Source organism: Stigmatopora argus, chromosome 12 (assembly GCF_051989625.1).
Source record: "Stigmatopora argus isolate UIUO_Sarg chromosome 12, RoL_Sarg_1.0, whole genome shotgun sequence".
Lineage (NCBI taxonomy): Eukaryota > Metazoa > Chordata > Actinopteri > Syngnathiformes > Syngnathidae > Stigmatopora > Stigmatopora argus.
This window is the reverse complement of record NC_135398.1, coordinates 6,156,199-6,171,189: the sequence shown is the minus strand read 5'-3', so window position 1 is coordinate 6,171,189 and position 14,991 is coordinate 6,156,199. Positions and strand designations below refer to the sequence as shown.

At 41.9% G+C, this 14,991-nt stretch overlaps 4 protein-coding genes across 14 annotated transcripts in view; 2 read left to right on the top strand and 2 right to left on the bottom strand.

The window, feature by feature from the left end:
* Window positions 1–237: 237 nt before the first annotated feature.
* eif4e2 (eukaryotic translation initiation factor 4E family member 2) lies at window positions 238–4,603 on the top strand. Of its 6 annotated transcripts, none has more exons than XM_077614936.1 (9): window positions 238–521; window positions 1,094–1,288; window positions 1,498–1,632; window positions 2,115–2,219; window positions 2,287–2,439; window positions 2,553–2,689; window positions 3,086–3,132; window positions 3,598–3,674; window positions 3,757–4,603. In XM_077614936.1, the coding sequence occupies exons 2-8, from the start codon at window positions 1,154–1,156 to the stop codon at window positions 3,624–3,626; spliced, it is 741 nt and encodes a 246-aa protein (XP_077471062.1). In that variant the 5' UTR covers window positions 238–521; window positions 1,094–1,153; the 3' UTR covers window positions 3,627–3,674; window positions 3,757–4,603. The 6 variants fall into 6 exon arrangements, with proteins under 6 accessions (XP_077471062.1, XP_077471067.1, XP_077471065.1 ...); XM_077614938.1 differs by having other exon boundaries at window positions 248–521; window positions 1,177–1,288; XM_077614937.1 differs by lacking the exon at window positions 238–521 and adding an exon at window positions 550–888.
* LOC144085550 (phospholipid scramblase 1) lies at window positions 3,231–9,447 on the bottom strand. Of its 2 annotated transcripts, none has more exons than XM_077614934.1 (8): window positions 9,306–9,447; window positions 8,598–8,876; window positions 8,453–8,530; window positions 7,280–7,472; window positions 5,233–5,344; window positions 5,053–5,152; window positions 4,905–4,963; window positions 3,231–4,812 (listed from the first exon to the last, which is right to left on the bottom strand). In XM_077614934.1, the coding sequence occupies exons 2-8, from the start codon at window positions 8,863–8,865 to the stop codon at window positions 4,786–4,788; spliced, it is 837 nt and encodes a 278-aa protein (XP_077471060.1). In that variant the 5' UTR covers window positions 8,866–8,876; window positions 9,306–9,447; the 3' UTR covers window positions 3,231–4,785. The 2 variants fall into 2 exon arrangements, 1 of the variants encoding a protein (XP_077471060.1); XR_013304178.1 differs by having other exon boundaries at window positions 4,768–4,812; window positions 5,030–5,152.
* vwa5b2 (von Willebrand factor A domain containing 5B2) overlaps window positions 7,111–14,991 on the top strand; it is a 28,234-nt gene continuing 20,353 nt past the window's right edge. For 3 of the 5 annotated variants that reach the window (XM_077614929.1, XM_077614928.1, XM_077614927.1), the window contains exons 1-3: window positions 7,112–7,256; window positions 7,322–7,514; window positions 10,025–10,115. The gene's annotated coding sequence lies outside the window, so the exon portion shown is untranslated. Of the gene's footprint in view, window positions 7,257–7,321; window positions 7,515–10,024; window positions 10,116–14,991 lie in introns of all 5 variants that reach the window. The other 2 variants (XM_077614931.1, XM_077614930.1) reach the window with 2 other exon arrangements.
* Window positions 9,865–14,899, bottom strand: chrng (cholinergic receptor, nicotinic, gamma). The gene is made up of 13 exons (XM_077615510.1): window positions 14,832–14,899; window positions 14,087–14,178; window positions 13,610–13,746; window positions 13,478–13,522; window positions 13,025–13,149; window positions 12,801–12,956; window positions 12,230–12,327; window positions 11,735–11,935; window positions 11,543–11,657; window positions 11,358–11,472; window positions 10,999–11,263; window positions 10,778–10,911; window positions 9,865–10,563 (listed from the first exon to the last, which is right to left on the bottom strand). The coding sequence occupies exons 1-13, from the start codon at window positions 14,897–14,899 to the stop codon at window positions 10,363–10,365; spliced, it is 1,752 nt and encodes a 583-aa protein (XP_077471636.1). The 3' UTR covers window positions 9,865–10,362.

The window sequence follows — 14,991 nt, the reverse complement described above, 5'->3', positions numbered from 1 at the left end:
TCAGAATTTTTTTGCAGTGTTCTGCGGACTGTGACATTTGTTTACAAAAAAATGCAAATATGAAAATCAAATGAATAAAAGCAAAATTACATATCCTGGCTGTGCTTCCTTTTTCATGATATAAAAAAAAAAGAAAGTTACAAATTGTTGTTTTGTCTCGTGATCACACTCACGTTGAGCTTTTGTTAGCTCAAATGTCTTTTATCTATGATGCTCTATGAATGCATTTTATCTTTACTAAAACCGCATCAAATGTGGCTGTCAGTGGGATACTATACTGTGATTAGTTACAGTGTATTTTAAACACTCCAACAGTACAAGAGGAACAACCGACAAATGTTAAATTTGGGGCCATTTTATAAATCCGAGCAAGAAGCATCACCATTAGCGAATCCGGCGGCTACACGCCAAACACGTCCACGCGCAGTGCGCGTTACCTTCTTCGGAATTTACTAGAGGAGGCTTGTCTCGCCCAACGAGAGATTCCCACGAGGAAAAATAATGAACAACAAATTTGACGCGTGAGTACATGAACATTTCGATGTAATGTGCACAGCCGCGGAGATTGCCCACGACTTGCTTGGAAGTCAGTTTGATGAGCGTTGCGTTTCAATGAGAGTTCTTCCTGTCGAAAAAGCACGCGATTGCTTGCAAACGAAGCTATTAACTTTCAAGAGTCGGGGTATAGTTTCGCACTGGCGTTCGAGATATATCGTGCCGTTAATTGTAGCTATGTGTCATATTTTCGCGAGGAACTTTCTCTGTTGTTAGCTTTAGCTTAGAGTTGCAAACGGTGTAGGCCGCAAAACCACGGTGTAGAAGTTGTTGAGTGACCGGGAAAAGCGCCGGGAGGCTCGGTTTAAACTCCTAGTCGCCCTTCGCGGCCAGGTAAAAATCGAGTAGCTTGACAAGTGACGTGTTGTAACTCTAAAGGCGGGTTTAACAGAGGGTGTGCACATTATACTGTCATTTGCTGTAAACTAAATTGAAATGAAAAATGATTAAATGATAAATATATTGCACCATGTCGTTATATGTTCGCAATGGTGAATATCATGCCTATCACCATAACATATCGTCCTGTAAATATCAGTACAAACAGCGGGGACCTACATCCTGGTGTCAAATCAAGCTAAAGAACGAAACAAGTGACATGTTTCTTTCCATCAACTCCAGTCTGAAAGATGATGACAGCGGTGACCACGACCAGGACCAAGGCTCACCGAAAGATGGCGAGAAGGTAAAAACTGAAGATGATGACAAGGACCAAAACATGACGAGGAAAAAGGTAAACCTGTGTGTAACAGTCGACTCTGCCAACATTGGCACCTCGGATGTTTAACTGATGATTTGAGCTTTTTACATGATCATTACATTATTTCCTGTTGCGCAAGTGTTCAAGGTGGCCACCACATTCAACACAGACTGCCAACATAAGACAGGCAGTTGGTCTACTAACTGCTTATGACAAACTTTTCATCTTTTTTTCTTTCCTAGATGGCCATTCCAGGGGTAGGTGAGCACCCTCTGCAGTACAACTACACATTTTGGTACTCCAGACGGAACCCAGGGAGGCCAGCCAGCACTCAGAGCTACGAGCAGAACATCAAACAGATCGGCAGCTTTGCCTCGGTATGTTAGAATAATTCATTTTTTTTCCATCCTGGTTATCCTCACAAGGATTTTATGGGTGCTGGAGCCTATCCCTGTTAACAACGGGCAGTAGGCTGGAGGATAGCATGAATTGGTTGAAAATAAGAAAAAATGACCATTCACAATCATGGACAATTTTGTAACCAGCCCACCATGCATGTTTTTTTGGGATGTGGGAGGAAACCGGAGTACCCGGATAAAACCCATGTAGGCAGCAGAGCTAACTCCATACAGGAATCCCGGACCTTGGAATTGAATGAACTGTGAGGCGGACGGCGTGACCGCTAAACCACTATACCAATGATTTTTGGTTTAAGCCTTAGCGTAGTGTCCTAGTGGTTAGCATGTCTGCCTCAATCTTCTTAGGATCAAATCTCTGCTGCTGCTTTTCATGTACCAAGCTAACTAACAAGTTATAAAACTGGTCTCCTCCCTCATGGTATACAACATTTCTCGTCAAGGTGGAGCAGTTCTGGCGGTTCTACAGTCACATGATCCGACCCGGCGACCTCACGGGCCACAGTGACTTCCATCTTTTCAAAGAAGGCATCAAACCCATGTGGGAGGTGAGGGTCTCGGTTTCATCTCCGTAGGATTCAAGCCATTCTGACCTGACCGCTTTTGCGTACCAAGGATGACGCCAACAAGATGGGCGGCAAGTGGATCATCCGTCTGAGGAAAGGCCTGGCATCGCGGTGCTGGGAGAATCTGATCCTGGCCATGCTGGGCGAGCAGTTCATGGTTGGCGAAGAGATATCTGGCGCCGTGGTTTCCGTTCGCTTCCAGGTACACTCGCGCACACATGCACGCACTCCTGAGGTCAACCTTAACGCTATGAGGTTTTCTGCGGTCAAAACACGCACTAAACTGACATCTGGTCTGGTCTTGCCTCCATCTAGGAGGACATCATCTCCATCTGGAACAAAACAGCGAGCGACAAAGCCACCACCAGCCGCATTCGAGACACACTGCGGCGAGTTCTCAACCTGCCTCCCAACACTCTCATGGACTACAAAACACACACAGACAGCATTAGGTATGCATGTCTCCCACCTTTTGTATTTTAATTCTATCACACGCATGTACATTAAATGGATTTTTAAAGAAAACATTTTTTTTACCCTTTTTGTGACTGGTGCTGTGAATACACAAATTAGATGTCCCAGTCAAGTTGCTTTTGTTGGTTGCTAATCTTAAAAGAGAAGGGACATGTTTACACCACATTTATTGGATCATTACAAGTGTGTACACGTATCACATGTTGTCTTTGTTGTCACTTTCGACCAAGTAGCTGTTGTAGGCTGCAACTCGCGGCCAAGCACACACAGATTAGTTTACTCCAAACTAAACAAATATAAGAATATACTTCATACATCTATTTTATTTTATTTACAGTTGTTTTTTGTTTTGTTTTTTTTTCCTTCACTGCCAGCCATTTTCAGGAAAGCCAAGCCTTGTCAGCCATTTTTAAAGGAGCAAGTATGTAAAATTTGCGCTTTAAATATTCATCTAATGGCACCAATATTTCAATAACCTTAAAAAAATGTTTTGGGGAAATAGCTCTAACATATTTCTACATTTTATAGGTCAATTTTCATCACATAAAACCTTTATGATAAAAGTTGTTACTGTTTACATACATGTACTCAACTATGGTTACTTGTAGTACAGGTATCTGTCTTTACTACAAGTAGTGTGTGTTTTTGTGTGTACTTGTACTAATACGATTAGTACATGTACTGAATGCGGTATTATTTTTGGTCACCAATCTTACACAATGCTCCTTTTTTTAAAGATTTTTTTCAAGACCCATAGGACACGGTGAATATGAATGTGTACATCAAATTTACCAAAAGAAAAGATTCATCTTTCTCTGACGATGTAGACAATTTAAGTTGGACTTAAACGTTTGTGAATCTGGAATGATCTGTGGCTGGTTGGCAGAGCATGGGAAGACTTCCATGGTATGGTGAATGTTAGCGGCGGACGTTAGCCCTCCTGCCGCCACAGACATCGACAAGGTTCGCCAACCGTTTCTCCAGTCCGCTGCCACCCGTTCATCCATTTTTTTGTCATCCGCTCGTGGGCCTCCTTTTGTCGCAGGTGTATTGTAATGTAAAGTTGCTGTGGTGACCAGAGGGTGGAGAACGTGTCCGGTTGGGGAAGAAGGATACCCTCATCGTGGATTGACCGAGCCAAGGCCAGGAACAAAAGACGGGAAGAACATTCCTACTTTGTGTCCGCTTGGGAGCAACCGGAATGCCCTTTGAGCAGAAGAAAAAACTTGTATTACTTGTTTTAACCACCCAGAAAAGACCGATGCCTTCGACATATTCTTCTTTTTTTTATGTTACTTTTATGGTATGATGTGACACGATTGAACTCAAGAGCCAACTTTTGACGTTCAGCTATTTGGTCAAAGGACGTGTTGAAAAGGTGTTTTTTTGGGCTGAATCTGTCGACTTCTCTTTCATGGCGTGTTGACAGTAAATTATTTCACTGCTCTTGGGACTTAAACAGAATGTATGCTTTTAATTACTTGGCTGCATTTTAACTACAATTCCTCTCCATTTCCATCTTGACTTTCTACTGTTATATCCTTGTAGATGAATGCTTTCATATGAATTCAGCATTGATTCTCCTTCTCTGGAAGTGGAATTCTAGAGGAGAAGGAGGAGAATCTCGTGTGGGGCAAAAATACAAAGACTCGGCATCTTATGAACGGACTGATAAGGTGTTCTCGACTAGTACAAGAAATGGACTACACTTAATTGTTGTTGATGAGATACAAAAAGGAAAGTTCTCTGCTTTTATCCTATTATAGACTCGTGTTCTCTTTTGGAAAATTATAACCGGTAATGGGTACTGTTGGTCAAAATGTGAGGAAAGTGCAGTCGGATGTACCCATGGTGGATAAAAGCAATAAATGTAAAAAAATATGCAGCTGCCATTAAGTGTTTGAGTCTTCCATGTTAAAATGATGGGCTTTTAAAGTAAAGGGAAAATAAGTACTAGTATTCCAACATTATGGCATGAAAAAGGCTATTTATTGTCAAAAATTGGCAAGTAATCAAACTGCCTGATGTGACGATATGGAGTCAAATGTCCTTTTTACCCATAAATGATCGTCCTTCAGCTCATCTCAAAGAACATATAATTCTGTAAAGAGAGAGTGTTAGCTGATGTCAATTTAAAATTGTCCTTTCTCTTATTCTTTCTTTTTTTTCTTCAAATTTTGAAAACATGCTTACCAGTAAGAATGTGGCTGCGAGTAACAAAAGTTTGGTTTGTGAATCCATGTCAAGTGGCACTGAAACATTTAAACACACAATCCATGAATGCAAGTGTAATTGCCTCCAAACTTCTATTAACTCACCTATACGTACTCTATAAGCTTACCCTCCATCCCAAAATATTCATGGTCCATGTTATGCTCTCGGTGGAAGCCAGGCCATTTCTTCCATATGCTTCCAATGTTCTCACCCATATTGGATACAATCTAGTCAAAAGAAAAAAAGTGACAGTGTTTTATTTGGTTTGGTTTTGGTATGCGTTTCCATTCAAATGAGTAAGTGATACCTGGAACTGTTGATTTGACAAGCAACGGGTTGGGCAACACGGCCCCTGGATTCGGACAGCGGTGACCCCCTGCGAGTCTTTGATTTCAAAGAGAGGCGTGAACATGCTCCACCTGGTAATGACAGAAGATGGCAAGCTCTTAACTCAAAAGATTAAACATCAAATCCATTTGAACGGTCCTACTTTAAATGGATTGGATGTTGTCGGCCATTGCCGATTGCGCTGAAGCATAATCGATACAATTTCCTGTCACAAATCTAATCATTTGGCAAGTAAATGCAGGGTGGTGCTGGTGCTAATGGTTTAGGCCACCACTGGAAGAGAGGATATGTTCTAGCGGGAACCCTGCGCCGAGTCAACTGGCAACCACCGGGGCTGGCCTTGATGCTTGGTTGCTCCCATTTTCAGCTGTCATGATTCCGCAGCGCCAAAAGCATTGTTTGCTCGTTGTCATAGGAGTTCAAACTGGGACAGGCTTTATTGTGGCACAACGGAGAATATTTTTATCAAGTGGATCATCCAAACCTCCGCCAGCTCTATCTTAATTGGAGATCCGGTGTTGCTTTCTGGAAAACTAAAAATGACATTCAGAGTTGGCCTAAGACAAAAACTGGACTAAAAACCTACTTCTGACCACTAGGGGGCCTACAATTGCAATCAACTTATTGCCTTTAGGGACAATTCAGTTGTATTTAACTGCATTTTTGCATCAGTGTTGTCAACAAAATCTCTTACGTGCAAATGTGTCAATGTGATTTTTTTTTCATTTATCGATACAGTTAGTTGGGGACTGACCAATACAATGCTTTTGTTATTTGCAAATATATGGGTTAGGGTTAGGCAATGACAAAGTGACCCCAATTCCTATTTAGTCGAAACGAAGGATGGATTATTTTGGTGTTGCTATCCTCCCATGAGTGAACTTTCCAATTAGGAAGTGTGGCACATTCCTTCCGTCGTGCTGTCAATTGTGGCTCCAAGCAAACAGCTGCAAAGTTCTGCTTTAGACCTCCGCTGAGTTGCGCTGCTCCCAATGCTATTTCCTGCTCTGGTAGTGATACAGAAAAAAGCTTACGCGACACGTGCGGTCTGGGAAAGTTGAGAAGAGTCTTCGGATGGGCACAAAAGGCTTAAAAGCTTCATTCCCGCGTCTGATTAATGAAGTCATGAAAGAGAGAGGCCGCAGTTGTTGGCTCGCTTGGCCAAGACAGTGTTAGTCACAAAGTCAGTCTGATGTCAAAGATCAGGTTTTCAAAATGGATTGATTTTCTTTTCTTTTTAAGTGGTAACTCATTGTTTTCCATTGACGGCGATAGACATCCAATTTAACATCATCAGTCCATGTCAGCCTTCACAGGAGTAACAGATTTTATAACTGTCAATTATAGCGAATGGTACAAGAAACAAAATATTCCAGTGGTATGTTAGAAAAAGTAGATACCGTAAGCTTTATACTATATATTTATATTTACACTAGTGAGAAAAATCTTGCAGGATAACGAAAAATTCCAGTAAAAAAAAAAAGTCAGGATTTACTACACCTGCGGCGAGTCAACTGACAACCACCGGGGCTGGCCTTGAATTTTTTTTGTATACAATTTTATTACTGTTAACAATAATGTTTAATTTTTTGCCCTCATCGAAACCACTGCTGTACTAATTGTTTAAAAAAATGTCAAGCTGAGGGAAAAATCTTATATTATATTATTATTATACTTAATATATTTACGTATTCCCAATTACAATAATTGTTCACATTACTTATTTTTCATGACTTTGACTGTAAAACAGTTCATGTCCAAACAGGCATGTCTAAAAGCATTTTCACTTGTTGCCACATCCAAGATGGCGACCCGTTGACTACAATTCAGTACCTAGCTAACTGCAGGCTAACATAATTGAGAACGCCGTTGTTATGCTAGCGATTAGCATTGATAGTAGTTTTAGAACTTCCTGTCTCCGGCCGAGGTGGACACGCCTACTTCGAAAACAGCACCAGATGTATAGAAAGTAATTCATCCAAAGTAAGAGTTTCTCTTTGGTTTACCTTTGGTACACGGTCCCAATAAGTTGCTTGTGTCCCGTGTAGGCGCTAATTTCCATCAGACAGCAGCCGAGGCAACAGGCGTCCATCCTGAGAGGTCTGTCCAAGTAGAACACCTGGTGGCCCTGGTGGTCGAAGCCCTGCAAGGAACACGAGCGAGCTGGGCCGCAACATTGAAGACACTCACACGAACTCTCTGGAAAGTCAAGAAAAAAAGGACGAAAGAAGACATTCTGAGGTAAAAAGAACACATACACACTACTACTGTAAGTTAGTAGCGTTTTTCAAGTCAGTGCTGTCATCTCCTCTGCTATTACATTTTGTATAATATGCTAATATAGATGCTAATTGTTAGCCCATGAGCTTTTTGCAGTGTCTGTTAGAATATACACGCAACGATGGCTTTAAATACACTTGTCAGTCACTTTTGGTTTAATTCACGAACCTCCAAACCCCTCCTTTTAAAGTTCTCATTTGTATTATTGGCGTTTGTTTCTTTTCGACCTCGTACTTATAAAGCCTTGTGTATTTTTTGTCCTGAATGTTTTATTTGTTAAAGACATGTAAAATAGAAATGGGATCCCAGGTAAGTTCTTAGTACATCGTTTATTTGCAAGAGACAAAGTTTCGTGTTTTGACTCCATTTAAAGGTCCCCTTCCAAAGTGGGCGTTTGTGGGTGTGTTTCGTTTACCTATTTGGACCACTAGAGTGTAGTAGTGAGTAGACTATATGTTTCAAGATAAGCGTGGGGTGTGTAACAAATACAAGACTTGAATGATAAAGGAAAAGAACATATGATTACTGTGAATAATGTCAATAGGGTTATAGGTTGGTGAGAGTATACTTTGTATATATAGGACAGTACTTGTACTTAATGTTTGCTCAAATATGCAAATATTATCCAACGTGTGTGTTGAATAATTACATTACAGAATACAGTGTATGATTGTATACAAGATCGATAGATGGCTTTCGTGCTTTATGACCATACTTTGTCGCCGTCTTGTGGCAGTTCGATGCAAATACACATCCAAATTTATGGGAGCGTCTGGTATTTATTGGATTTTCAATGCTTGCGTTTGAGTTCACCCCCCCACCTGTAGCTACATCAGTGCTCGTCTTTCAAACATGAGAACGTTTCTATGTAAGTTTATAGTTCAGATGTGTTGTGGTACCTTCCAACACCACAAATAATTGTGATTTGCTGGCTCCCGTGGCAATGCTGTAGATCCTTTGAGGAACGCACTGTGGACCTTTCAATCAGAAAAAATTCTCTTGAGACGTGATAAACACGAGGATGTGCGAGCGGATGTCACTCACCCTCAAGTTGTGGTCTTGCAATAATATGAAACTGAGTGACTTCATCCAGCACGTTCAAAGAGTTTGACGAGCCTCCTGCGCCCTCCTCGCTCCTCAGCGCACCCGAGACTAGATTGCCGGACATTTGGAGAGATTTGCATCCCAGAGCGTGAGGGTGGCACTCGCACGCAGGATTGCATTTGTTCTGGAAGGCTCGGAAAATGGTGCTGATGTGATTCTCTCGCTCCAATCGGCCGTACGGAAGAGGCTGACTGGTCACGGCGGACATGGTGGAGGGATCTAACGGAGGGCATGAGAAAAATGTCGAATATTCCCAGGAAATACATCTTTATTGCCCCAGTTTTACACTTTTATTGCGCAACGCTACTCCTAACAATTGCATTCTTTTAACGTATCGTCATTTATTAATTGGAAATTTACAATTTACTTTCCACGCATTGATTTTTCAGTTTTTATTCGGAAACATCTTTTGCTCTCTGGCGATGAATCTTGTAATATATTTTAAGGCCGGACACAGTGATAAAAAAAGAATCACAAGACATCAAGTTCACTTCAAGCCACAAGATTAGTTTGTTGACATTCTACAACCCCATTGTTGATGAAATTTATGGCATTGTAAATCCTGAATGCAGACATTAAGCCTCTAAACAAGCATTAAAACTGAATTAGTGAAGCAAAAAAAGGAGTTTTTAGAAGTTCCTTTCGTACCTTTTAGTTGTCAACCTCCATCCTTTAATAGACGTCTAGCGTTAGTCAAGTGTGAGAAGAACCAAGTTTTCGTCCATGATGACACGAGCGGGTTCGGTTTGTTTAACTCCAACCTTCTCTCCTCTCCGTGTGTGAATATCCATGTCGTAATGTTTGGCTTAGTGACTGTGCGTCCAGAGATCTCCTCTCCCGCCTCTGTTGCCATGCCAACGAGCCGGATCTGCCTTTTGTTGGGCCCGAAAGGCACCGCTCGGCTATGTAATTGAAGTCCTGCTTACAGAGGTAGGGGGGCAAGAAGTCTTTGTTTTGCTGGCTGTGGGCAGTATCTCTCAAACTGCTTGGACTTGGTTTGGGGGTGCCAAGGTGGCAGGTTGAAAACCCAAAATAAGTTGGCACCGGGTGGTGTTAGTTTGCAGTGTTGAGGTTCGGGTGAGAGACAAATATGTTGTTGAAACAAATTGGTCCAAGATGTTGTCACCATAAAAAATAACAATTGTCTTGGAAAATATTTATTTATGTACATTGTAACTTTGTCAACTCTCATGTACAGTACGTGAAATCAATCACTAATCTAGAACATACAGAAAATCATACTGTCATTTTGGAAAGGCAGTGACGAGCGTCAAAATGGTTCAAACTCTGCCCACATTTTGCATGAAAGTCAATTTTTGGGGACAAGGTGGGAAATAATGACAATTTGGTGTCAATTCCAATTACAGGATTCCCAATCAACAGGTTTGGACAAGGCATTTGAGAGAAAACCTTCTTCCCCTTAAGTGAAAATGTGGAAAAATGTAAACGTCCTATCAAGTAAGTAATGTTTCCTATGAGAAATTACATTACCGTTACACGACTACTTTTATGAATGGTGAGATCAGATCGAACAGATTAGAGGGGGTTCTCGGTTTTCAACAGCACCAGTAAAGACATACAAGGCTTGAATAAATCCCTACCCTAAAAAGCAGTACACAGACATACATCAGCCAGTGATGCGTCTGTAATCTTTGGTTATCACCCACCAAAATAGATGGTGAGGATGGGTATATTGTGATCAGCTTTAGCCAAGAAGGTCCTGTTCTGTAAGATTGTTAGTCATGGGAAGGTACTTTTTAGGATCCCCCAGGAATGGAGTAGAAGGAGGCTGGTTGAAGTGGCCCAACAGGAAGATGGTAATGGTTCCGGCGAAAAAGAGCAGAGCCATGACAATGAAGCAGACTCGGTCGATGACCCGGGCGACTCGGATCCACTCTTCATTTTCCTGAGAAAAACAACAATGTCATCGCTAGACTCACCTTTTCAAGTCCACACCTCATTCCCATAAACGTGTCATCAAAGATCTATTTAAGGTTCAATTCAATGTTTGAGGTTTTTCTGTTCAGGGTGCAAGACTAGCACGACTAGTTGACCTCAACCCATCTCAAACATCTATGGAAAAAACCACGACATTGATTGTGACTGAAAAGGCGACTTACGTGTTTAAAGATTTTCTGCTGCATGGTTGTCTCGGCAATGTGTTTACATGAGGCGACACATTGCCTGATTTCCGGCGCAGCTTTCGCCAAGCTCATGCTAAGTCGCTCGGCCGTTACCCCTTCCAGGCCATTGTCTAGGAGCAAAGCAAACCTGAAATGAATAACCGCACATGGGGAGATTTTGCTCTACTTCGAAGATTCCGGCTCGTCGGCATACTTACTTAACGTCTCGAACACTGACTTCATTAGCCCCTTTCTCTCTTTGAGTCTTGCAAACATGAGTTCAGTCCGAGCTGTTTTCATCGTATATTCCTCTGCCTTGCTAATTAGCGTCACTGAGCTGCGGCGCCGACATGGGACAGTGTGAACTTTGTTTCCATCGTCTACTCTAATGTCACCGCTGCTGTTTTCGGAACCCGAGTCAGGATCTGGCATCCAGGGTTGCATTTGCATCCTCAGCAGCCGAGGCAAAATGTTTAGAAGGATCTAAATTGGAGCGAGACACACCACTAGGTCCATTCCTTATTTTTTTGACTCCATTCAAGTCTCAGCCACGCTTACTCCGTTACGTTGACCCCACCTTCCTGACTTTGTCCGACATCACGTGAGTGTTTGGGGTCCTCAGGGAAACATTCAGACTGATCACGCAGTTCATCACCACCATGGTGGTCACAGACATGACAAACATCAGATATCTGTGGAGGTAGAAAACCATCCTATGAAAGTACAAGTTCAATCTCTTATCTGAAGTATGCTTGGACGTACTTTTCAATGAGAGGAACCGCCTTGGACGTTTCCGGAACTTTTTTGGCAATGAGAAAGAGAAACACAGTCTGGCCTAGAAGAGTGGCAATTGACATAGTGCACTTCTGGCCTCCAGCTTGAAAAAGGGACAACGCGTACGTCAACAAATTTTAGTGTTCAAACGACTTTTGCCGGACATTTTTACGGTGATACCTTTTGCGGGTAGGTAGTAAACCAGTAGGCAGAGAGAGGAAAAGAGCACGCAAGGAGCGATGATATTGATGATGTAGAAGAGTGGCTTTCTCTGAATGATGAGAAAAAAGACCAGCTCCTGGTATTCCAGGTCATCTTTGCTATATTGGCTGTTTATCACTTTCTTTGCTGGCCTGTGCTTGATGACCCATTCCCCATTTTCTAAGTAAAGGAAAATAAAATTAGCACAGCAAAGCAGATGGACAGAAAGTGTCAAAGTAAATGGAACGTTTTTATAACGTTAAACCACAATTGGTAGTCAAATTTCCGTTCATCAAAAGACTAAATCGAGTGCTAAATCTGTCCCAGATTAGATTGTCTTCAATTTTAGAGATTTCACTTAACAAGCTTTGCTTCGGCGAGCTTGTTACCATGGCAATGGCAACTAAAGGGGAACCCATACTTGATTATAGGCTCAAAAGGATGACTGACTTGTGGTGCCGTCACAAGTTGTACCTGTGAAGGCCTCTGGGTCAATATCAATCCATTCCAGAATTTGATTGTCCTCCTTTTTCAGAACAAGTTCAATCTCATTGGCGCTGTAGTTCTGGGAGCTGCACACAAAGACAAGAGATATGGTCTGCCAGCACAATGAAAAACAAACATTTATTTCCTTTCACAAGACAGCAATGTGAAAAGCGACCTTGAATGGTACTTTTGTCTGGGCTTTGGACACTGCAACGTCTATTTCAGCACAAAGACGAGCTGACGTGGGAACATGCAGACCGTAGCCAGAATTCTAGAAAGACTGGGGTCAGAAGTCTAGAATAGATTTCTCAGGAACCTTTATGTATTGGACGAAACCTCCAGAAAGGTCTTTCTCTTGGAGTTTAGTTTCTTTCTCAGGGAAGACTCAAATGTCTCATTAAAGTGTTTAAAATTGGAATTATAAAATGGAAATGAAATGCATATCTATTTATATAAATATAGTACTATAGATTAACTTGAAACATAGTCTCCCCTCGAAATGTTCTTGTTAAAAAAAATGCAGTTTTAGGTCCGAGTGATCAATCAGATCTTCACCCACCGGAACACCATGGTGCAGTTCTGCCAGTCGAAGGGGAAATAGTTGACGGTGATGGCACAGGCGCTGCGGTAGATAGCGGGAGGCAACCAGTACACGCAGCCGTTTGGTGACACCAGCGCGTTGCAGTACAGCGCCACTTCGAATTGTCCATCCACACTGCGTGTATAATGGGGATCTTTTAACGTGGACGCCTAAAAACATGCATTTGTTTGAATGGATCTGACTTGTTCTCCAAAATGACGCCAGGGAGCCAAATCTTCTTGGAGGGCACGCGGAGCTGTGAAGTGATGTTCTTGTATAAAGCCGATCGGGGGGGCTGGTCCCACCTCAGCCTGTAGTCGCACCATTGCTTTAAGCAGAAACAATTGGAATTTTTCATTCATTCATTCCTTTTCCATACCGCTTATGATTATTAAACGACCAATCACTCGTAGCTAGGGGCAATTTAGAGTGTTCAACCAGCCTACCATGCATGTTTGTGGGATGTGGGAGGAAACCCACGCAAGCCTGGGGAGAACAGTGATATATAAGCAATTAAACCATTTGTCCATTGTGTTTCTACCACTTTACTGTATTGTGACTTATTCATCAATTTAATTTGACAATAAGCCTTTTTAGGAACAAAGCTATTCCCCCCAAAATCACAATTTCACAGTCTTCAAAGTGACAAAGATTACCATTTCGATCCAAACACTAGTTGTCAGTGCCTCCTCCTTTTCATTCTGAGAAGAGACGTTCATTATCTTGTAACATCTGGACAGTAAATATGCCGCTGCAGGTCAGAATGCTTTCAAAACATTTCGTCTCACCAGGGAGATGAGGTTGGTAAGGGTCATCTTAATATCAACCTGTATGACATCCCCTATATTCTCCACGGGGCGCACATTCTTGTTGTAGCCTTTCATTAAGTCCTTGAAAAGCTCCCCTTCTAGGTTGAGTGCAGATGCTGCATACAAATGCATACCGCATAAACTCAGAAAATACACCAGTATAGAAGTAACAAAATAATCATTAAACTGATACACGATGATGTCTTTTCTGGAATGGCAGATGAGTTAAAAAAATCAGTCTTCTAATAATGAATTTCTGAAATAATGTGACTAGAAAAACCAACATCAGAAGTCTTGCGTTATTTCCTTCCTAGGTTGTGAACACTGAACAACCTACAAATATGATTTAAAAAAAAACAGCTACCATTGAATTTCGTGCCAAGGAAAAGTGAAAAAATAGCCTGCGTTGGAACACAAATACCAAAGAAAGAAAAGTGACCGCAAACCTGCTCTTACCTGATGCAGAAATGAAAAATATCTTCACGAGAAATGGCACAGAGAGGAGAGAATCCATCAGTGTCTGTTTTTGGCTGTGCTGTCTGACAAAACTGATGGTAGACACACCTGCACACTACTTAATGGATCTGTTGGCATTTTGCCTTTATGTGCCTTTGTGTGTGTGTGCACGATTGTGTCTTTGTGTCTTTGTGTCTATGGTTCCCAGCACAACTAGAATGTAATTCCAGTACTGCATAGCCAGCTGTCACAACAACATACACACACACGGCCACACAGCCTTTTGCATGTCAGGCATCTTCATAATGCGAATAAAATATGTGACTGACAAATTTAGCACAGAAGCAAACTCGACAACCAAAAAAGAGAAGGACTCGGAAACTAGAGTAACAAAAGAATCATTAAACTGATACACAAAAGTGTTTGTTGTGTACGTTTATGCAGCTGCCATACTAGAATCCCCGACAGAATGTTATTTCAAGTCTTTAGCTAGGCCAGTTGGGTTATCGAAAAATCTTTCATTTACATATTGCCACGGGCAATCTGCGACAAGGACCCTTGTAAGCTGCAATTTTATACTTTGCCAGCTCACAATGATAAATGGCCTCCTTATTCAGGGTCCTGTTACAATTCCCCATCCTGGAATAATAGCAGGACAACGTTAGGAACTGTTTACAGCAGCTGGCCTGTTGATGTTAGGGCTTATTCTTAAATGGTTCGCGTGACGAGTTCAACGTGGGGTCACAGTACCAGCCAATCCGTAACAACGTGCACGGCGGTCAAGGCTGTGTCACAGATTCCCGTCCCCGCCATCTCCCCTCTGCTGTAAAATTCCGCCAGATTAGTAGCATAGCTGGCAACTAATTTGAACATGTCCAATCAAACATTTGCTCTGGAATGAAAAG